Source organism: Ovis canadensis, chromosome 6 (genome assembly GCF_042477335.2).
Source record: "Ovis canadensis isolate MfBH-ARS-UI-01 breed Bighorn chromosome 6, ARS-UI_OviCan_v2, whole genome shotgun sequence".
Classification (NCBI taxonomy): Eukaryota; Metazoa; Chordata; class Mammalia; order Artiodactyla; family Bovidae; genus Ovis; species Ovis canadensis.
Window position 1 is genome coordinate 103083360 of NC_091250.1, and position 22402 is coordinate 103105761.

Sequence of the window (22402 nt, forward strand, 5' to 3'; positions counted from 1 at the left end):
CCAACTTTTTCACTCTCCTCTTTCACTTTCATCAAGAGGCTCTTTAGTTCTTCTTCACTTTCTGCCAAAGGGGTGGTGTCATCTGCATATCTGAGGTTATTGATATTTCTCCCAGCAAACTTAATTCCAGCTTGTGCTTCCTCCAGCCCAGCGTTTCTCATGATGTACTCTGCATAGAAGTTAAATAAGCAGGGTGACAATATACAGCCTTGACGTACTCCTTTTCCTATTTGGAACCAGTCTGTTGTTCCATGTCCAGTTCTAACTGTTGCTTTCTGACCTGTTACTTTCAGGTGTACAGCAAAGTGAATCAGTTATATATATATATATATACATATATATATATGTGTGTGTGTGTATACACACATATATCTACTCTTTTTAAGACTTTTCCCATATAAGTTATTACAGAATATTGAGTAGAATTCTCTGTGCCATACAGTAGGCTCTTATTAGTTTTCTGTTTTACATATAGTAGTGAGTATGTATCAGTCCCAATCTCCCAATTTATCCTTATCCTCCCTTATTCCCTGGTAACCATGTGTTTATTTTCTACATTTGTAACTCTGTTTCTGTTTTGTAGATAAGTTCATTTGTACTCTTTTTCTAAGATTCCACATATAAGCAATATCATACTATATTTGTCTTTCTCTGTCTGACTTCACTTAGTATTGTCGGGGGAGTGTGTAATTTCATCCGTTCTGTCTCTTGCAACAAAAATCTGAAGGGATGGACCAGTGTTACAGCCTTCAGATGGACAAGTGTTACAGCTCTCGGACGGACCAGTGTTACAGCTCTGTGTTACAGCTCGGTTTTATTTAGAAAGTAAAGGAAAATATATCCCCAAGGCATGAGGGGCTGCTGACCCAAAAGATGTGAAGAGAAGAGAGGCCCCCTGCCCAATTTTGGCTCCTCTTTTCATATGATTTTCTCCTCCCCCCGGCCTGGGCTTGCCCTGTGTAAATTGGGCTAGCCGGGACTGCTGTTTATTTTACGTGAGGTCCTCACTCCAGTCCTCGGACCTTCCTTTGTTCTATTTTTGTGGGCTTTTCCTTTGCTTGTCTTTTAGCCACTGCCATTCTGGACTCCTTTTTCCTAGTCTAACTGCCTAAGAGTGTGATGATCTCTAGGTTCATCTATGTTGCTGCAAATGGCATTATTCCATTCTTTGTTATGGCTGAGTAATATTCCATAATATATATATATCATGTATTATTCCATTACATATGTATATACATATATATATATATATATATACATACATACCCCACAACTTCTTTATCCATTCCTCTGTTGATGGACATTTAGATTGCTTCTAACAACCATTAAATAAAGACATTAAAAATATAACCCCAATGCCATTATTATACCTAATGGAAATTAATAGTAATTCCTTAGTATCATCTAATACCTAATTAATATTTTAGCTTCCTTAGTTGTCCCCTCATTTTTTAAAAAATGATTTGATTGAATCAGGATCTCAAATTACATAATGCATTTGAGAGTTACATATGGTAGATTCCTTTTTAATCTACCAGAGTAAAAGAGGGTGTTTTTAATTTGAAAGTACCATGCTTCTTTGGGATGGCCCACCCCTTGCTAAGAATCCACTAGAGCCAGACAAGCATTTCTTCCACCCTTAGGCAAAGGATGACAAATTGAGGGCATTTACCTTAAAACACAATAGATGTTAACTAAGGAATTTACAATTGTTCCCTGTCTTTCCTATTCTCACAAAATTAATCCAGAAAGTTTACTGTTAAAGACAACTTTAAATATATTCCTTTATTATGTAAAACATAGATTTGAGTCATGGGTGTTAAAAAGCCACCAACAAATCATTCCATGCTGTTCTCTTGACACGTGGGTATTAGTCATCTGCTTTGGCATCTTCTAACACTGAGTTGCCATCCCTGGGGCACATTTAGGTAGGTGAGGATTCAGGTGGCATGTGCAGAAGTCATGAACTTTGAGGCTAGTTTGCAGGAGTTAATGAAGATTATATGAATATAAAGTTAATGCAGATCAGCCAGAGTTCAGAGGACTGACCCGAGGCGGAAGTCAGTGCACAGGCTCTGACCGCTGGGGATCCAGTCTTCTCAGGTGGGTCTGCACCCAGAGGCCTGACTGCTGTAGGAAGCTGCCCTGGCAGACCTGCTGGTAGCTTTCATGCTGTGGCTCCTGGAAGACCTTCTGGGTAGAATCAGGTTCCAGGAAGGGCCTTCACGAAAATGTTTATTTAATGACAGAGATTTAAAAAGTAAAGAAGACTGTAAGCTTGAGGAAATATCACGGCTGCTCAGAATCCCCCAGTGGTTTCCAGTAGCTCAGACTAAATGGCTAAGCCCTCCCAGGCCACGGCGGCTGCTCCTGTGTTAGCTCTATCTCTCTGGACTTGATTCCCAGCCTGCTCTGCTCTACCCACCAGCCTGCTTGATGTCCCAAGAATCTGCCACTTTATCCTGCCTCAGGGCCTTTGTATTTGTTTTTTCCCTTGAATTATTACTTCCTCATCTCCTTCAAGTCTCTGTTCAAAGTGTCACTGAGTGAGATCTCTCCTAACTGCCTATTTAAAACTGACTCCCATTCTATCCCATCCCTCTAGCTCCCCCTAAATCTCTTCCTTGCTTACATTTTTTTCCATAGCAGAATCACCTTCTAATGTGTTATGCAGTTTACTTTTAAATTTTTCTTCTTGCCTATTTTTCCACTATGGATTTATCCTTAGTGCCTAGAATAAGGCCTATTCATAGGAGACACTCAATTAATTGGTTCAATGAATGAGTTAGATGAGTTAAACTTTGGAAAATTTGATCATAAGTATACACTGAGAGATTCCTTGAGGAAACTGAAGGATAAACTTTGAAAAGTACAGTAAGTCTACTTCATATGAATGAGTTCTGTTCTGAGAGCATGTTTGTAATTCCAGTTTGTTCTTAGGACCAACAGAATTAGCCTAAGTACCCAACTAGCACAATTGGCTGTATAGTACTCTACAGTAATAGGTTTATAACACTTTTAAATACAAATAATACATAAAAAACAAACACACAAAAAATAAAACATTTTTAATCTTATGGTCCAATACTTTGAAAAGTGCAGTAGTACAGTACAGCAGCTGGCATACAGCAGTAAACTGGTGGGCGATGGTGGAGCTGAAGGATTATCAGCAATAGGAGGTGGAGGGGCAAGCTGCAGTTTCACTCATGCCTGACATTGACACACAGGTTCTGGTTCCTTGCTTGATTCAACTCTATCTATAAAGATTCTGTATATTGTATTCTATACAGATCTGTACAGGAAACTACACAAGAGCACAGCTACTTGCAGAGATGCACACATGTGACAGTGTACACCAGACACGTGGATTAACATGTCCCTGGACACTCAAATGCATATTCACGTGTGATCGGACATGCTAATGCATATTCACATCTTTGAAAGTTTGCAACTTGAAGGTTCGTATGCAGGGGACTTACTGTATTGTAGTAAGAGGTATTGGTAAGGGAATGTGGATTAGAGATGTACTTTCATTGTTCATGTAACAGTGAGCAGTGCTTATATGGTTAAGCACTTATATGTTTAAGCTTATATGTTTAAACTTCACGTTTATGAGATAAAGTAGTTTTTCCACTTAGTAGTATAGCCCACATGGGAAGTGATGCATTCTTCTGAATTTTGATACAGTAGAACCTTTTGGCTATTTGCTGGTAGCCCTGAAGGGTCATACCATGTAGTCATTTGAGCTCTGGAGAGATGCTCATGGTGAGCCCTGTGCTACTGGTGAACCCAGACTGAACCTGGCAGATGACACACCCTCTGAACTGCAGGTCATCCTGGTATCCCTCTTTTCCTTGAATTCACAAACTCGTATAGTTACACTTGACCACATATTATATCAGAAATTATATGTTACCATGATATTTGTGAGTTTGAACATTTGCAGAATAGGATTGAGAGGAGGAGTTTTATGAATGTCTAGGGTCTGCATACTCTGGGGTTATTCTGGTGAGTCTGCTGTTTCTCCAAAGATCTGTTTAATCTTTGTGAGCCTGGATTCCTGGAGAGTTTGGAACAGATCAGTCAAATTAGGTGAAGGGAGGCAGCATGACATGTAGTGGCTAAGAGCACAGACTTGGAGATCTAGACAACCTGGGTTTGAATCCTGACTTCGAGAATTATTAGCTATGTGACTTTGGGTAAGTTACTTAATCTATCTGTGCCTCAGAGTTGATGATGATAAAAATGATACATACTTCACTAGACTGTTGTAAGAATTAAATGAGCTAATAATATTTGTAGCCATTACAACAGTGACTGGCACATAGTAAGCTTGACCTCAGTGTTTATTAAATAAAGATATTTATTTGGGAAGCCTGTCATAGGGTCCTTCAACTTTAGGCCAGCAGGTACACCCAGATAGGGTAAGAAGTGAGTGTAAGTGATAGAATATGAAGTTATGTGAAGGCATATTGAAGTTAAATAAGATAAAAAAAGATTCTTGAAGGTAATCCCTGATGGACATCTGTTAGATTAATTATGAAGGGGTATAGGAGAGTGCTTAAGATAAACTTCCTGCCTGGGTCTTAGCTTACTGTGTGATTTTGAGTAAGTTATCAACTTAAAACTACAATTCTACATGGGTATGTTGAAAGTACCTTATGGGGTTGTCATGAGGATTGAATCAGGCAAGCATTGTAAAGTGATGAGCCCAACACTTGGTATGTAGTAGATGTTTTAAACATGGGACTTTTGAAAAATTAATTGATAATCAGAGTCCCTATCCTCAGTCCCCACATTGTTATAAGTATTGAAATCTTTTAACTAGACCCTTCGGCCCCATCCTGTTATTAAGACAGATGGGCACAATTTTACAGCAAAACAAATGAAATATTACATGTGTGATGCTTAACACAGTGCCTGGCTTGTAGCAAGAACTCAGTAGAATGCCAGGAGCCTCATCCTTGCTACCTGTTGTGGTGGTTCAAGATGGAAGATGTGAATGGAGTGACTGCCACTTCAGGTAGAGGTGGGAAGGGAAGGCTGTTTTCTTCAGGGTCAGCTCTTGGTGTCAGAGGTGGGAGGTCACGGGCTGTACCTGCTCAGCTGCCCTCTAGCTGACTCGCAGCGCTGTGTCCCGGAACAGACGCCTACTCTGGAGTTCCTGTCCACCTGCCAACCTGGATCTGACCTGAGGTCACTGTAAAAGCCGCAGTGAATGTCTGCCAAATCACAGACTCAGAGGAGAAGTACGAAATTAACTCTGGTTATCTGGGTTGTCCCTGTGCTAATTACTATAGATAATTAACATTGACTATGTATAATTTTAAAGTTAGGCTGCAATTTCCAGAGCTCAAAGTTTATGTTGACATTTCAAATCCTAATTTCCTTTTGCAGGTATTTGCTATCCAGCGTCTTTATTGGTTTACCTAAACACATTACAGAGTTTTATTTGTCCAGTTGCAGGCTGAGGAACAAAATTGAGCCTTCTCTTTATTTTCTTGGGCTCCAAAATCAGTGCAGATGGTAACTGCAGCCATGAAATTAAGAGATGCTTGCTCCTTGGAAGAAAACCTGTGACAAACCTAGACAGTATGTTATAAAGCAGAGACATTACTTTGCTGACAAAAGTCCATCTAGTCAAATCTATGATTATTCCAATACTCATGTATGGATGTGAGAGTTGAACCATAAAGAAAGCTGAGCGTTGAAGAATTGATGCTTTTGAACTGTGGCATTGGAGAAGACTCTTGAGAGTCCCTTGGGCTGCAAGGAAATCCAACCTGTCAATTCTAAAGGAGATCAGTCCTGAATATTCATTGGAAGAACTGATGCTAAAGCTGAACCTCCAATACTTCAGCCACCTGATGCTGAAGCTGAAACTCCAGTACTTTGGCCACCTGATGCAAAGAACTTGACTCATTTGAAAAAACCCTGATGTTGAAAGTATTTACCTTATGTTACCTTATATTTCCCTGATGTTGGGAAATATTGAAGGCAGGAGGAGAAGGGGATGACAGAGGATGAGATGGTTGGATGGCATCACCGAGAAGATGGATATGAGTTTGGGCAAGCTTCAGGAGTTGGTGACGGACAGGGAAGCCTGGCATGCGTCCATGGCGTCGCAAATAATTGGACACAACTGAGTGACTGAACTGAACTAAACTGATGGCTTCTCATGCTTCTTCTGGATTTTTAAGGCAGTCGAAGCTGTGATTTAAGTTTATTCATTTGTATAGTTATTAAGGGGATATTTGCTTTGAACCTATTGTGTGACAGATCTAGATACTGCTTAACTTTAATAAATTAAAAAAAATTATTTAATTTTAAACTTTTTTTTCAAAAGTAGACAAAGGGAAATTCTCTTGATTTTAATTTTAGATATTACGGTGCAATTATAATTATAGTCTATAGAAAGGGTTAAGTGCTCAAGTTAGGTAATAAGGAGATAATTAAATAATTAAGATTATTTTAAAAAATCTCATAATTCACTCACAGACATAACATCATTCAGGGGATATAGTGTAGCCTCTTCCCCACTCTTTGGAGCAAATCACTGTTTTGACGAGTGATTAAAAGTTAGCTTGTATATGGGGTTCATGTTTGAAACTACACTCAAGGTCTTTGCATTTAGAGATGCACTTAGTTCCCAACATGTGTGTGTCCTCAGTGTACCCCTTCCTCACTTGTTTCTTTTTTTTCCAAAGTACATATTTTATTTTCATAGCCTAGTGCAAGTGGAACATAAGTAATGGTTTGTAATCCAGTTTAAATGGCATCATGTGCTGGCCAGCTGTCCTGCCTATGGGTGGTAGCAGATGTGGTTGGCCTTCATAAGGCTAAGTCGTAGATATATCATCCCGGGTTAGTTGATTGATTGATCCATTCATTCTTCACCATTTAAAGAGGAAATGGCAACCCACTCCAGTACTCTTGCCTGGAAAATTTCCATGGACTAAGGAGCCTAGGCTATGATTTTTCCAGTGGTCATGTATAGATGTGAGAGTTGGACTGTGAAGAAGGGTTTTGAACTGTGGTGCTGGAGAAGACTCTTGCAAGTCCCTTGGACTGCAAGGAGATCCAACCAGTCCATCCTAAAGGAGACCAGTCCTGGGTGTTCATTGGAAGGACTGATGCTGAGGCTGAAACTCCAATACTTTGGCCACCTCATGTGAAGAGTTGACTCATTGGAAAAGACCCTGATGCTGGGAGGGATCAGGGGCAGGAGGAGAAGGGGATGACAGAGGATGAGATGGTTGGATGGCATCGCTGACTCAATGGACATGAGTTTGAGTGAACTCCGGGAGTTGGTGATGGACAGGGAGGCCTGGTGTACTGTGATTCATGGGGTCACAAAGAGTCGGACACAACTGAGCAACTGAACTGAACTGAACTGAACTGAAGGAGCCTGGTAGGCTACAGTCCATGGGGGTTGCAAAGACTTGGACACGACTGAGCAACTTCACTTTCGCTATACTATGTGTAGTGACTGTGCTTGAATCTGGAAGTAGAAAGACTTCAGAAGGATGGTATTTGCTCTCGAAGAGCTTATACTGTGATGTGGAAGTCTCCCATGATATGTCCAAGGACAGTTGTGTGAGGTTCAGTGATGGTGATGTTCTCTGTTGTACATGCTCCGTGAGAAGCAGACACATTTAATGAGCCAGTGAAGAATGGGGAAAGGAGTGTGGCTCTTTTTGGGGAAGGATGTGTCTAAGAATGTAGAGAGTGTTCTAGAGAGTAGGGTCTAGAAGAGTGGGTTAACCAGGGCAACGTGTTATTTAGAGGAAACAGCATGTCCACAAAGGCATGGTAGTCTGATCTGGGAGTGGGATGGTATGGAGAGTGGCAGGAACTCTGTGTAAGCTCATGATAAGCCTTCAGTTCCATGTTGAGCAGTTTGGACTTCATCTTCAATGTAATAAATGATCTTTAAAAGGAGAATGATACCAGACTGTGTTCTCTAGATGTATGGATAAGTGAGGAGTGAGTTCAGAGCCAGGAGGACCAGTTAGAAACCATCAGTGGGAGGGCAGGTAGCAATCCAGTCATGATACGCTCACTTCTAAGCCTGAAGTTGGCATGTTGCAGCCTTTTTTACATGACAGCTGGTTCAGTCTGGCTCTTGGCTGGAGACCTGGCACTGGATTCGGGGGGACAGGATGGACGTGCTCAGAGCCACCCTTCTGACTCCTGAAGAGAAGTCCCAGTCTTTCTATTTTTGCCTACCCCCTCTCTTAGGATTTTTCTGTTTTCACTCCAGGCCCTTTGAGGAAAGACAACGGCAAGTTATGAGTTGAGAAGGGAGCCTCCGTTTCCTGTCCCTAACAGTCAAAACTCCAGGAAAACTTTAACTGGGCAAAGTGCTGAATTTTTGACATAGGAACTTTGGTTAGAATCTGTAGCATATGGTAGTCAGGGAAGCAAGTAGATCTACCCATTAAAATAAATTAAATGATGTAAGGATAATTTGGGCTTCCCTCGTGGCTCAGATGGTAAAGAATCTGCCTGCAATGCAGGAGACCCAGGTTCAGTCCCTCGGTTGGGAAGATCCCGTGGAGGAAGGCATGGCAACCCACTCCAGTATTCTTGCCTGGAGAATCCCATAGGCAGAGGAGCCTGGTGGGCTGCAGTCCATGAGGTCTCAAAGAGTCCAACACGACTTGAGTGACTAACACTTTACTTCATGTTTCAAGGGTAATTCAGGCTGGTGTCCCAGGGGGTCAGACGAGCTGTTCCCTTTTCAGCACGAAATACCCTCTCCAGCACATTCTCCTTTCATCTGTCACCACTCCTGAGCTTCCACGCCCTTCCTCAACCCAGAGTCCCTGTCTCCATCTTGCTACCAGTTCTTTTTTTAAAAATTTTGTGTATTTATTTTGCTGCACCGAGTCTTAATTGCGACGTGCAGGATCTTTGATCTTTATTGCTGCATGTGGGGTCTTTAGTTGTGGCGTGTGGCATCTAGTTCCCTGACCAGGCACCGAACACAGGGCGCCCCCTCTCAACCATGCATTGGGAGAGTGGAGTTTTAGCCATTGGACCACCAGGGAAGTCCCATGCCACCAGTTCTTTTCTTGTCCTTTATTGCTGAGCCTGCTCCAGCCTTTCAGAACTCAGTCAGCCATCTGAAGACAGTGTAGGAGACTGTCCCCAACATGCAGAAGATGGGAGAGAGGAGTTTGATACCCAGCCTCGAGGGGCAGTTCATTGCTGGTCTCCCCAGTTGATACTGCCATGTATTTGCTCATGGGGACAGAATTATAGCCTTTGGGATTATAGGACTGTTAATTACTATCCTTTCTGGGTCCTTGAAGCCTTAGATTTAGATTCAACTAAAATTAATTAAATTTATTTACTCTGGGAACATATTTAATCTCCTGAATCACTTATCAAGTGTTTCAGGGTCATTCTTAAGGACAACTGAAGCGAGTGGTTAGCTAACTTTCCCAAGGTTACAGTTACTAAAGTGCATGTCTGGGATTTGCACCATTTTACTTGATTCTGCATATGTATGGATGGACCAGCTTCTGTAACTGACCATCATGTGAAATAAAGTTTAAAAAAGCAGATTTGCAGATGAGCTTTTTAAATTGAAACTTTTATTGAAATAAATATAGATTCACATGTATTTTTAGAACTAATACAAAAAGATCACTTCTGTATGGCTAGTATTCCCCCACTGTTAACTTTTTGCAAAACTTGAGTATATCATAACCAGGATTTTGGTATAATATCACAACCATGATTTTCTGATCACATATAATGCAGTTATTCAGATTTCCTCAGTTTGTACTCATTTCTTTGTATGTGTATATATGTGTTTTCCATTCTGTATAGTTTTATAACCTGTATAGATTCATGTATTCGTCACCACAAGTGAGATGCTCAACAGGACCAAGTCAGCAAGGAGTTGGATTTGAAATTTCCAAATCTGTTTTCTGTCGCCTTTTTATAACAACAAACACCACTTCTGCCATCTCTGTATTCTGGTCACACTAACCTGTCCTTCATATCTAAAATTTGGTCATTAAAAAAATACTACAGTCCTTAAATCCAGAATTATGTTGGTGTGATCCTGTTCGGGATTCAGTTTTCATCTTTTATGCAGTCTGGTTTTGTGAGGGGCTGTCATCCCTTTATCCCTGGACCGGGGCCTGTATAGATGTATTTACAGCCTGATGAGGCAAGAAAGCTCTTGAGAGTCCCTTGGACTGCAAGGAGATCCAACCAGTCCATTCGAAAGGAGATCAGTCCTGAGTGTTCTTTGGAAGGGCTGATGCTAAAGCTGAAACTCCAGTACTTTGGCCACCACATGTGAAGAGTTGACTCATTGGAAAAGACTGTGATGCTGGGAGGGATTGGGGGCAGGAGGAGAAGGGGACGACAGAGGATGAGATGGCTGGATGGCATCACTGACTCGATGGACATGAGTTTGGGTGAACTCCGGGAGATGGTGATGGACAGGGAGGCCTGGCGTGCTGCAGTTCATGGTGTTGCAAAGAGTCGGACATGACTGAGCGACTGAACTGAACTGAACTGAGGCATCACTGCTTGATGGACATGAGTTTGAGCAAGCTCCAGGAGATGGTGATGGATAGGGAAGCCTGGCGTGCTGCAGTCCATGGGGTGGCAAAGAATCAGACACAACTGAGCGACTGAACTGAACTGAGGGGCCTCGGGAACTCTGCTGAGGGGACCTGTTTGGCTTTGTTGCCTCCTGATTGCTGGGACTCTCCTCTGCCATTAGTCATCTTTCGGGCTTGCCGCACTGAAGTTTCTTTTCCCCAGTCGGTATTTCCAGAGCTCCAGCAGTCTGCACGGTTAAGCCAGCACCCACGTCCTTCTCTTTCCTCCCTGTGGAAGCCAAAGGCCCTCTCAGCACTGGTGGGGACTAGTGAAGTTAGGAAGGAAACAGATGCAACTTTTCCTCCGCTCCTGCCCTCCACTTCCCTGTAGTGAACATGTGTGGCCGATAGATGGCAGTATTCTTTGCAGCGCTGGGACTGCTGGCCCCTGTTGCCTGTGCTTTTGGAGAACTAACTGATGCTGTCCTTTACGTGTATGTTGAAAACGTGGAAGGCAGATTTTCCAAAACAACAAAGACACCAGTAAAACACTGTGTGGTTGCCAAAGTTTGAAAACATTACACTGGCAAATGATTGGTGATGCTAACGGCTCCCCACTTCTTAGAGATGATTTGAATAGTAAATAGAATTTGGAGAGAGGTGTGTGTGTGTGTGTGTGTGTGTGTGTGTGTGTGTGTGACCTCTGAGACTTGAGAGGAACTCCTTGTTCCCCTCAAGGAAAGGCCCTTACACACAGTGTAAATATCAATTTACAGCAGCAACGACTAATAACAATGATAATACAACTCTTCACTTCCTGGTACTTGTCCACTCCCTGCGTGCGTCACTTTGGTGTGTGCGGGCATGTGTGTAAACATTTGCTGTGCATGGGAAAGCTGTTGTAAAGTGAGAGATTACGGGGTTCCCTGGCTCTTGTAAACAGATCAGGCTAGTGAGGATAAAGTGAGATGAGTTTAAATATGAGGTTAAGTAGTAAATTTTAAGCTGTATGCACAGAAAGAACCAGTGGTGTTGAGCTCAGATACAGGCTTATGAACAACTAGAGCTACTCTGCTCCTGAGGGTGCCGTGTATGGTCTGGTGCCTTCTTGAATGTAGTCAGGAAGCCCCAGTATTCACTCGATCCCCGTGCAGCTAAGTGGAGAGCCGGGTGTGGAGGAGAGGGGCTGGCAGTGGGAGTGGAGCTGCAAGCTCCAGAATGATTCCTCTCTGTACACATGAGCATGCCAAGGTGGAAGGGCTGTTTTCTGCTTCCCTCGGTCTGAGCGGTGCCGCTGCTCTGACCCTGCAGCTGAGAACATAGCCTCATTCCGGGGGGTGACAAGGGAACACGTGGCTCCACCTCAAGCAGCAGCCTTTTTGCTGCTAGTGCATCCTTTGGCAAAAGCCCTTGCTTCGGAAGAGAAATGCTCTGCATAAAGTTATAACCCTGAAACCAGATGCTGTTACTATAGAGACGAGTGAAATGCTACCGTGGGAGGCAGAACCCGGGAGTTATGAGAGAAGAGAGATGGGAGGGCAAGTGAGGCGAATCTAAAGGCTAGCACACAGAGACCTTCAACCTTTAGCAGCACTGTGACGGGGCATGCTCGCATTCTGAAACTTGCGTGCTGGCGGCCTGCCACTTGCTGACTGGCTGAGTGGCAGCTGCATGCGCTGTGTGGACTAGCTGGTGAGCACGTTGGCAGTTGGCAAGGGCTCTAGGGCTGGGAACTCAGAGGGGTGGAATGTGGATGGGTGCCCAGGGCCCAATGGCCGACAGTTTTGCACAAATGTTTCTCGTGCCAGGCTTAAGTCACCCTTACAAGCCTGTGCAGTGATTAGGACCGGCTGTTGAGGGCCGGTCCTTTTGGCAGCTGATTTGACATGGGTTACAGTTAAATCGCTTGCAGCTCCCAGCATAACAGAGGATGGGAGAAGCCCCACATTGGTTATGTGGATTGCTGGGGGAAGGGGTCTGACTTCTGCTGTCAGAGGTCCTGCTGAAGGAAGGCAGTGTTGGCCCCGCATGGATTTTATACTGACTGGTATGACCCTTCTCCCCGTGATGCTGGTGAGAAGCTTCCAAATCTATTCTGAACTTTGCCTCATGCTGGCGACAAGAGCAGCCTAGGGAACTGTTTAGAAGCATGCTCCCTCCCTTCTTTGTTTTCAGCAAGTGCAGTTGGTGTGAAAGGAACATTTTAGCGTAGATTTTGGGGGCCTGATGAGGAACTAGAGGAGTTCATTTCTTCCCACTGATAGAGGGAAAAACTAGTTGGGTCAGACGGGGCATTTAAAAAGGTATCTCTGTGTTACTAATAATAGCAAGCAACTGCTGAGAGGATTTGGTCTCGGGTGGGGGGGTGCACAAACCCCAACAATGGACACTTGTGGTATAAAGATGGAAGAAAGCTATACAATCACTGAATTCTGTGTCAAAGCCCAGATGTGCCAGGCTGCACTTGCTCTTGACAAGGAAAGGGTTGCTCTGGGCATGCAGGTTCTATATTTTCAGTTTGCATTTTCCTTTGCACTTTTTACAGGGAGGAGGGTGCTTACAGATGCTCCGCATTGTCCACCAGAAAGAACTGGGTTTCTAGTTACTTGCTATGTATAGTCTTGGAGGGAATGTGAAATATGTCTCAAAGAGCCAAAGAATGCCCCTACCATTATGCTCCCTCTAACCCGGAGCCTGTGGACAGTGCTTCAGTCAGGCTGGATGGTTTTCTCTGCCTAGGAAGTGATTAAAGCTTTAGTCATTAAAGCTTGTCCAGTCTCCTTCAGTTGTTACTGTTTACTTCCTTCACTTCTGCTTTGATTGTTTGCTGTGTGCAATTTGGGGAAGAGCTTAGGTGCAAAGGCTAACCTTTTCATTGAGGAAATATGTGAAAAGTTAGTAAATGGCTTTGGGACCAGCTTGGTTAGTGGTAGGGGTGCAGAAATGACTACAGGAAGTTGTGTTGGATTCTGTAGGTTTATAGGACCAGAATGGAGAAGGCAATGGCACCCCACTCCAGTACTCTTGCCTGGAAAATCCCATGGATGGAGGAGCCTGGTGGGCTGCAGTCCATGGGGTCGCTAAGAGTTGGACACGACTGAGCGACTTCACTTTCACTTTTCACTTTCCTGCATTGGAGAAGGAAATGGCAACCCACTCCAGTGTTCTTGCCTGGAGAATCCCAGGGACGGGGGAGCCTGGTGGGCTGCCATCTGTGGGGTTGCACAGAGTTGGACACGACTGAAGTGACTTAGCAGCAGCAGCAGCAGCAGCGTAGGACCAGAAAGCATGCACTTTGAAAAGAAATGTGGGCTATACTACTCTTTGTTTCCTGAAGGGGAGATAGTAGGTACTAGGAGTATAGATGCAATAGTACAGGACCCAATATTTTGTTGTGTTTCCAGGGTCTTTTAAGGAGATTTGTCCATTAACCTGTCATCTTTATCTAGGTCTACAAATGCTGTATTACTGGTGGGTTCTTGCTCTTTGGATCAGCCCTCAGATTGCTAGGGGACGTCTTCGAGAAGGAGGATGTGATTACACTAGAGCCTTTGTCTTGCTCATCACTGTATATTCAGTGCCCAGAAGGGCCCTTAGTAGGTACTCAGCAAATATTCGCTAATGAATGAAGGGAGGATGTCAGGAAAGAGGAAAGGGCATGATTGAATGCTGTCTGTGTGTGTCTAGCACTGTGTATGGTATGTTTCAAGTGCTTTGGTCATCATCACCAGTGGCCTCCCTAGTGCCAAACCCCTTTTTATTCTGATTCTTTCTCAGCCTCTCAGGAGCAGCACTCTCTTTTCTCAGCTTCCTTGACATCACTGTTTCCTGGTTTTCCTCTTACCTCACTGACTGCTTTTGTTCCTCTGCTCTGCTTGTAAATGTTGGCATGCCCGGCATGCCTGGCACTTGGTCTTATGTCAGCTTCTCTATTTCTGCGTTTTCTTCCTGGATGATATCATCTAGTAATAACTTCAGACACCAGCTTTATTCATTGATTCCCAATTTTTATCCCCAGCCCTCTGCTCCTAAGCTCCAGACTTTGGCCTCTAGTTGTGTGCCTGACAGTTCCTTTCTCATATATAATAAGCATCTCAACCATAACCTTGTCAGAAAAAAACTCTTGATTCCTTCTTTGAAATATGTTTTTCCTGTAGTCTTCCCTGGGCTCCTGAGATAGTTTCCTAGTCTCTTTTAGTGAGGAAACATCCTGACTAAAAGAAACTGGTGACTTAAGAGATGCAGTTTCCATCCTTGGGTTGGGAAGATCCCCTAGAGGAGGAAACGGCAACCCACTCTAGTATTCTTGCCTGGGAAAATTCCATGGACAGAGGAGCCTGGTGGGCTACAGTCCATGGGGTTGCAAAGAGTTGGACACGACTGAAGTGACTTAACACGCATGCACGAATTTTTCACATAACAGCCAGAGTGGTCTTTTAAAAGACGAAGCAGGTCAAGTCCCTTTCCATCTGAAAACTCTTCAGGGGCTGCCATAACACCTAAAATTCTAATTGCTTACCGTGGCCTGTGTGGCCCTGATTCCCTCCACATTGTTACTTCCCAGTGACCTTCCATCCTTCTGTCCAGTCTTTCTGGCCTTACTCTGTTCCTGAAACATGCTAAACTTCTTCCCCTTTTAGGGCCTTTGCATTGCTATTCCCTTTGCTTGGAATATTCTGCCCCTGGGTTCTTAAATGCCTGGTTCCTTCCGAACATTTTTGCCTCTGCTCAAATGTCACCTTCTCAGAAGCCACATCTGAATCACCTTATGCTAAGTAGCCCACTATTATTTTTTTTCCTGCATTGCACTTAATGATATCTAAGATTATCTTGTTCATCTATTTATTATTAGTTTCTGAGGCATTTTGCCTGGCTTATTCAGAGATGTGCTCCTCTCCCTCCAAGAGTACCAGTTCCAAGAGTGGCAGGAACATAGCAGACACTAAATAAATATTTGCTGAACTGGTGAGTATGTTGGATAATTTAATTTTCATGGAAAACAGAGGCTCATAGAGGCTGGTAACTGATTTGACCTCTCAAGTCTTCACAGCATTTTCTTTTTTACCATGGTCCTGCTTGCTGACCCATTTCCTGTTTGCATTTAGTTTTATATTTTTAGTTTGAGTATAGAAAAGGAAAAAGATGAACTTCTGTGTGTAAGAGCCATATCCCAGAAGAAAAGATTCTTCAACTTTCCAAAGTAATGAGTTTTTTTATGGCATTGTTCCCCAACCCAGGTTAGGCAAAAAAAAAAAAAAAAGGAAAGAAGACAGGAAAGAAACATAACTTTATGAAACATGTAATAGGTGCTGGGACAAAACTGAGTGCTTTCATGTGTGTTAACCTGATTTTAATTTCAAAGCAGTCCCACATAGTTGATATTATTACCTCCCATTTCCTAGATGGAAAAACTGAGGCTTAAAAATTTGGATACTTTGCTCCAGGTGATGCAGATACGAATAGGCTTTTTAAACTGGTGTCTCCCTGACACCAGATTTCTGACTTTTTAAGCTCAGATGGTTGCTTTGTGAGATGGAAATGCTCCTGAAATAGAAAGGAAGAAAAAGTGAATTGAGTGCATCTCATATAGATGATAACAAATATGGGAAGCACAAGAATAAGTTACAAAGACAATATGGAAAACAGACCCACAGTATTCAATGCCCGAGCACATAACTGGATGAATAGAATACAGAGTGAACATTTGGTTCTCTGGCGGGGCTCATGTATGGTATGACATAGAGCAGCTGTCCCCAGAGAAAGTTCTTTGTTTCTAGACCGGTACGACAGTAGCAGCATTTGAGCAATTCGAGAGTTCTTTCTGCTTTCACTATAAATAGAGTTCATGGAATTCTGTATGTCAAAGTTGATGCAATGAAAAGGAGTCACCGAATATGGAAATCAACCTTACCTCGTTCTATAAACCAGAGACACATTTGGCATTGGGAGGCCGTACAAACGCTGTCATTACTTGGATGGATCCTGAGGTCTTATTTAGCCTAGGAAATTGCAGAGTAGATCCTATTATGTAAGGAGACAGGAGGGCAGCATAACGTGGTTACAAAATGCAGCACTTCATGCCCTTCAGGGAAGAGTTAACAGGACAGATATACATAGACAGAGACGTGTGATAAGAATGTGGAAAATGAATGAATGGGGGGCATATATATGTGACCGTTGCCGAAGCCGGGGTTGCTGGATAATCCTCAGATGTCAGATTTCCGTAAGGCCAACATGTGACTCAAAGCTTGCCACTCAACAGAGAATACTGGGCTGTGCTGGTATTAAGAGGCTGGCTGGAAGCTAGGCTCCCACTGTGCAGTAGCCTAACTCCCTGTCGCTTTCTGTGTGTGGGTGGGTGTGCATGTGTGCGTGTGTGTGTGTGAGGGTATACATTTTTATGCAGTGGGTGTTTAAAGAGCTAAGCACTGAAGCTGGATTTCCACAAACGACCATCACGAGCACTCCAGGCACACCAAACTTCCTCTCTTGGTATTTTTTTTTTCTTTTCATCTTTTTTTTGGGGGCAGATCCCAAAGGGGAGAACCCCCAACATCCAGCCTCCAGGATTTAAATGATTTTCTCTTACCTGTCCCTGCGGGGGCCCTGTCAAGGTTAGAACGGAAGCTATGTGGGACCGGCATATTCTCAAGCACCCGATGAGAGGAGCTGAAGGAGCGAAGGAGCAGCAAACACCAAAGGAAGAGGGACTCTGCCCTGTTAACATGAGCAGCAGCTTGCAGGTTCATCTGCCCAGAAGCTGGGCTTCGTCCAGTGGCTCCCTCAAGGAGAAGTCTGAGCATTCTTTTTTTCTTTTTTATTACTATAGGATGGAGGATGAAGCTGTCCTGGACAGAGGGGCTTCCTTCCTTAAGCATGTGTGTGATGAAGAAGAAGTAGAAGGTGAGTTTGATGGGCCTGGGGAAGTCTGTATTTGTATACATAAGTCTTTATAGCACCCATACATGGCATATGTCTTATAATTTTGATGTTAAAAACCCAAGTTGATCTCTGGAGTTTCATTTCATCTCCACATTTTGCTTCAGCACAGAAAGTAATTCTAAGAACTTCACTGGACTGTCAGAATCTGAATCAGTGTGGTCCTGCATAGGTAACAACAAGAAAAAAAGATCTGATTTTGAAGCAGGTTCCTATGTTAGCTGTGCTTCTCTGTCAAAAATGAATATTTTGCCAGATTATATTAACCACACTCCAATGACTAATTCAAGGAGGCTGCTAGATTTATATAGATATATTTGGCAGTATCTTCTAATATCTTCCTTGTAGCCTGCAGGATAGAGAAGCAGATGTTACAGAGAGAGAATGATACCATTGCTGCAAGAAGCATGGGTCTAAACTGAGGATATAAAGAGTGGTAATTACAGATGCATCTCTGTTAGGAAAAGATGGACAAGTATTTTTTTTCCTTTTTTTACTTAGAACCCCCGAGGAACTCTTTTGCTAATGTTCCCCAGTGCCAGTTAAAAACCAAAGAAGAGTTAAATTTTAGCTGGTACTATGGTGCTTTCAGTATGCTTTCTTTTCTCTTGTCTCTTGACTTATCAGTAATATGGGAATAATCCTACTTATTTGATAGTGAGAAGGCAGGGTTTAATTAATAGTTATTAAAATAAGCATGTGAAGGCATCACAGATATACAGGGTATTACTAACATTTATAATGACAGTTTTAAAAATAAGCAAGGTTTTAGACAGTATTCATAAAGTTAAGTAAAACTTACTGATTAACCACATCATAAATTCTACCCTTTAAAATCACCCGAGAATGAATTCATATGTATTCTGGAAACTCCCTAGTCTGATTGGTACTGTTTGGTAAATTACTTAATGCCTACCCAAAGAGACCAGGGTGGTGGTGGGGTTGGGTAAAGAAGGTGGGTGCTGTGTGTTTTGGAGTGAGTCTTCAACCAGTCTCAATACCAGATTCCAGGCAAGTGATGCCCCTGTTTCACCTGGGGTAGTTTGAATAGTGCGGCCATTATATCTCCTTGATGAGTTTCTTCTGATTGTGTAGTGTCGGAGGGTGGGTTCCCCTCACCCCCACCTTCCCACTTCCCGCATGTACGCTCTTGAGGCTGACTAATTAGAAGTTGATGCCCATGTTTCTTAGGAAAAAGGAAACCACAATATTTTTGTTCTTATTGTTTTATGGGTTCCTTGCACTTTTACAGCATGACTGTGGGAAAATGCCAAGCTAGTGAAAGCAAAATAGTAAGACTTTTGTCCTAAGATTCTTGTAACCCTTGATGCTGAGTCTCCATTGTGGTCAACCTGTCACTGTCCCAGTCAGTGTCAAAGAGGAGATAAGAATCTTAAAGTTATAGCAGATAAGTATACGAGACACTATAGGACCGAGCAAATACCTGATCATTTCAGAACATTTAAAGTCGAAAAATCAGTGAGAGCTTGGGGATGAGATGTACTCTGTGTGTGAGTATGTTCCTTGAGAATAACCCTCTAGCTAAGTTCTCAGGAGATGTTAATCACTTCTTGAGTTTGTAATATCTGTAGGATTGACAGCGCTTTACTGGAGCAGGATATTATACATGGGTTTCTTAACACTTTGACTAAGAAGTTTATTTCCTGCAGTTTTCCCCTTGATTTTTCAAGCAGAAAATTAAGACAACAATGTAATGAGTAGCGCACAAATCTGCAGATAAGGAGAAGCAAAAAAGACAAAGGTGATCAAAATATCTGTAAAATTGATTGGCTTTGTGGTGATTCACCATGCTGTATGGATTTTGTGTGTTTTCGTCTTCTGGTGAAACTTCTATTTTAATGAGAATCTTTGGTGTTGAGTGGAGTGTGGGTTGGTTACGTTGCTTTCAAAGCCTGTTTAGCTAGTTGCTGTTGTTGGATGCTGAGACTATGTAGGATGGCTGCTTATGGCCATGATTGGTGGAGGCATCCAACGGTATGGGGTCCTTACAGTACAGGTCATGAAATATAATTAGGAACTGCTGTTTCTAATTCAGTGCCTTCCCAGTTGACCTTCCCATTTTCTCACCTGGCTTCATCTGGTGAGAGTCGTAGCACTTAAATTTTACAGTAACTCTAGGCGACAGGGTAAGGAAGTTGAAATGGAGATGGGTTTGAATGGCTTACCATGATTCCAGTGGTTGAGAATGAAGATACAATTGATTTGACTGTCAATACCTCTGATTAGGATTTTGATGGGAATATTTTCCTCAAGGATATGAGTCTATCTCATATTTTTAATTGCATGGAGAAGAGTATTCTTAAAGAAGACTTATTTTTGTTGTGAAGTAGCTGAGTTTCTGGTACATTTATGTCCAAAGTAAGTGCTCTAGTTTAAGGATCAGAAATTCACAGGGCAAGGAGCTGGAACACCTAACATTTCTGTTATCAAACATGTTTCCTTTTACCCAAAAAGTATTTCTCTTGCTTCTGGAATAAATACGGTTGAGGTATATTGCAGCACACTTGGTAAAGGTGAACTTAAAACTTTGCTTTTTAAGGTAATTTGCACTAATAAGATGCACTCCCATTAAACGAGTGACCTCCAGTAACTCTGGTTATTTTGAAATGATTATGCTTTAAAATTTTTTCTAAGGTTGCTCAATTTGGGATGATTGGATTCATCTCAGCTTGAAGGCAAAAAGAGTCAAATGCTGCCTCATAGTTCTTTCTAAGGCTGTAGTTCTGGAAAGGGAGACAGACTGAGACTTTCAACCACACCCTCAATTCACCTGGTTCAACTTTACTCTCAGTGGGTGGCATGACACTTAATCAGCATTCTGAAAACTCAGTAGAAAACCATCAGCTGCAAACTCACTAAGAATAGAGTAAATCAGAAGAGGGGGCATCTTCTGTTTAAATAGTGAATTTATCTATGTGGGATATGTTTAAAGATCTAAAGCTCTTTTTCATTGTAGTTTGCCTGATAAACCGGGCTGCCCAGGTGATGCCAGTGGTAAAGAACACTCTTGCCAGTGCAGGAGACAAAGGAGATGCGGGTTTGATCCTTGGGTCAGGAAGATCCCCTGGAGGAGGGCATGGCAACTCACTCCAGTATTCTTGCCTGGAGAACCCCATGGACAGAGGAGCCTGGCGGGCTACAGTCCATAGGATATGGAATCGCATATGACTGAAGCGACTTAGCATGCAGGCCTCTTGTACATTTATAATAATGGTTTAAAAAGATACTCTTGAGAAAGGAAACCAAGTGTCAATTTTAATCTTTAAAATAAAGAGAAGCTTGTATGTCTGCTCTTTCAGTGGTGTGTTTGGTGAAGCTAATATTTTTGGCATAGAGTGGTTACCATGGGTAAACTCATTTAAACTTTGTAACATTTCAGATGCCATGTTTGTTTTTATACCCACAGGCTCCAGCTCCAGCCCAGGCATTTCTGTAGAATTGGTCTGTTAGATGACACATTGATGTTACCAGTTGTTTTTGTTCAGTCGCTAAGTCAGGTCCAGCTCTTTGTGACCGCATGGACTGCAGCACTCCAGGCTTCCCTGTCCTTCACTGTTTTCCTGAGTTTGCTCAGACTCATGTCCATTGAGTCAGTGATGCCATCCAACCCATCTCATCCTCTGTAGCCGCCTTCTTCTGCCCTCAATCTTTCTCAGCATCAGGGTCTTTTCCAGTGAGTCAGCTCTGCATCAGGTGGCCAAAGTACTGGAGCTTCAACTTCAGTCCTTCAATGAATTTTCAGGGTTGATTTCCTTTAGGATTGACTGGTTTGATCTCCTTGCTTTTCAAGGGGACCCAGAAATGTCCACTATGAGGAACAAGACTGATTTTTCATTTCAAACACACTTAGGGGAAATTGGCAAATTTTGTTGGGTGAACCAAGGTTGAGAGAGGAAGATCCCAGGTAGCTTTTTCTAAAGAGGAGGAAATTCTCTGGATATTTTATCCTTTAAAAAGTCAGCCAGGGTTTTGGATCTGTATGATATAAACAGATTACTTAATATTCTCGTATTTCGCAATAGGGGGAAAAGAGCAAACTCCACCTTATCCTTTGAGATAAGGCCTTGGCTCTGCAAGGCTAGGTAACTCCCTGGCAAGCCTTGGCAACTCTAACTTCATGACGAGGGGCCCTTTTCTTAACATCAATCCTAAGCAGCAACTCAGGAAACATAAAGTACAGAAATACAATATTGGCTGAAATGGGTCTGCATTTCTGAGTTTGATCAGTGCTCTCAAAACCATTATGATATATTGTAGTGGTTTTCCTTTTCCATTCAAAACCTAGTCCAAGAGGAAATGGGCTCCCATCTGTCCAAATGGAAGAATAATTCTACAAATTCCCAGGTCTACTGTTAGGCATTAAGAGAGAGTGTGTTGTTGAAAATTCATGGAATTCACAGGAAGGTTATTTTTAGGGAAATAAAAGTAAAAAAGTAGGACAGGGTCAGGAACAAAGTAGACATTCACTAAGTATTTGTTGAAAGAGTGAAGAAATGAATGTGTAAATAAACGAAATGAAGCATACATAGAATTGATTTATATAGTCCTCTAAAGCCTTTGTTTAAATTTTCAGTTAGAGATTTCTCTTCTCTTAGTCAAATGAGATGATATTTTGTCTAATGATCCTAGTTGATTTTGCAAAGGTCATTGATGTATGTACATCATTTATACTGATAAGAAAAAGAAGCCCCATAAACACATCCACCGTATTCTTTTTCCTTCTTTTGCTTTGTATTTTGAAGAGAGAGACTGAAGTGGTGAACTGGTGGCTTTTGTGTTTTGGGAGGTCAAGATCTCAACATTTTACAGACATGAAATCATAATGACTTAAACCTATTTTTCACTGGAGGATATTGTGATGATATATTTATGTG

At 42.4% G+C, this 22402-nt stretch overlaps 1 protein-coding gene across 6 annotated transcripts in view; it reads left to right on the top strand.

Annotated features, from left to right (window-relative positions):
- The window catches only part of SLC4A4 (solute carrier family 4 member 4), a 370094-nt gene that overhangs the window by 38757 nt on the left and 308935 nt on the right, over window positions 1–22402 (top strand). For 3 of the 6 annotated variants that reach the window (XM_069594317.1, XM_069594318.1, XM_069594323.1), the window contains exons 1-2: window positions 16887–17060; window positions 17398–17471. In XM_069594317.1, coding sequence (XP_069450418.1) covers window positions 16933–17060; window positions 17398–17471 — 202 coding nt within the window. In that variant the 5' untranslated portion in view covers window positions 16887–16932. Of the gene's footprint in view, window positions 1–12420; window positions 12642–16886; window positions 17061–17397; window positions 17472–22402 lie in introns of those variants that run through there. The other 3 variants (XM_069594319.1, XM_069594322.1, XM_069594321.1) reach the window with 2 other exon arrangements.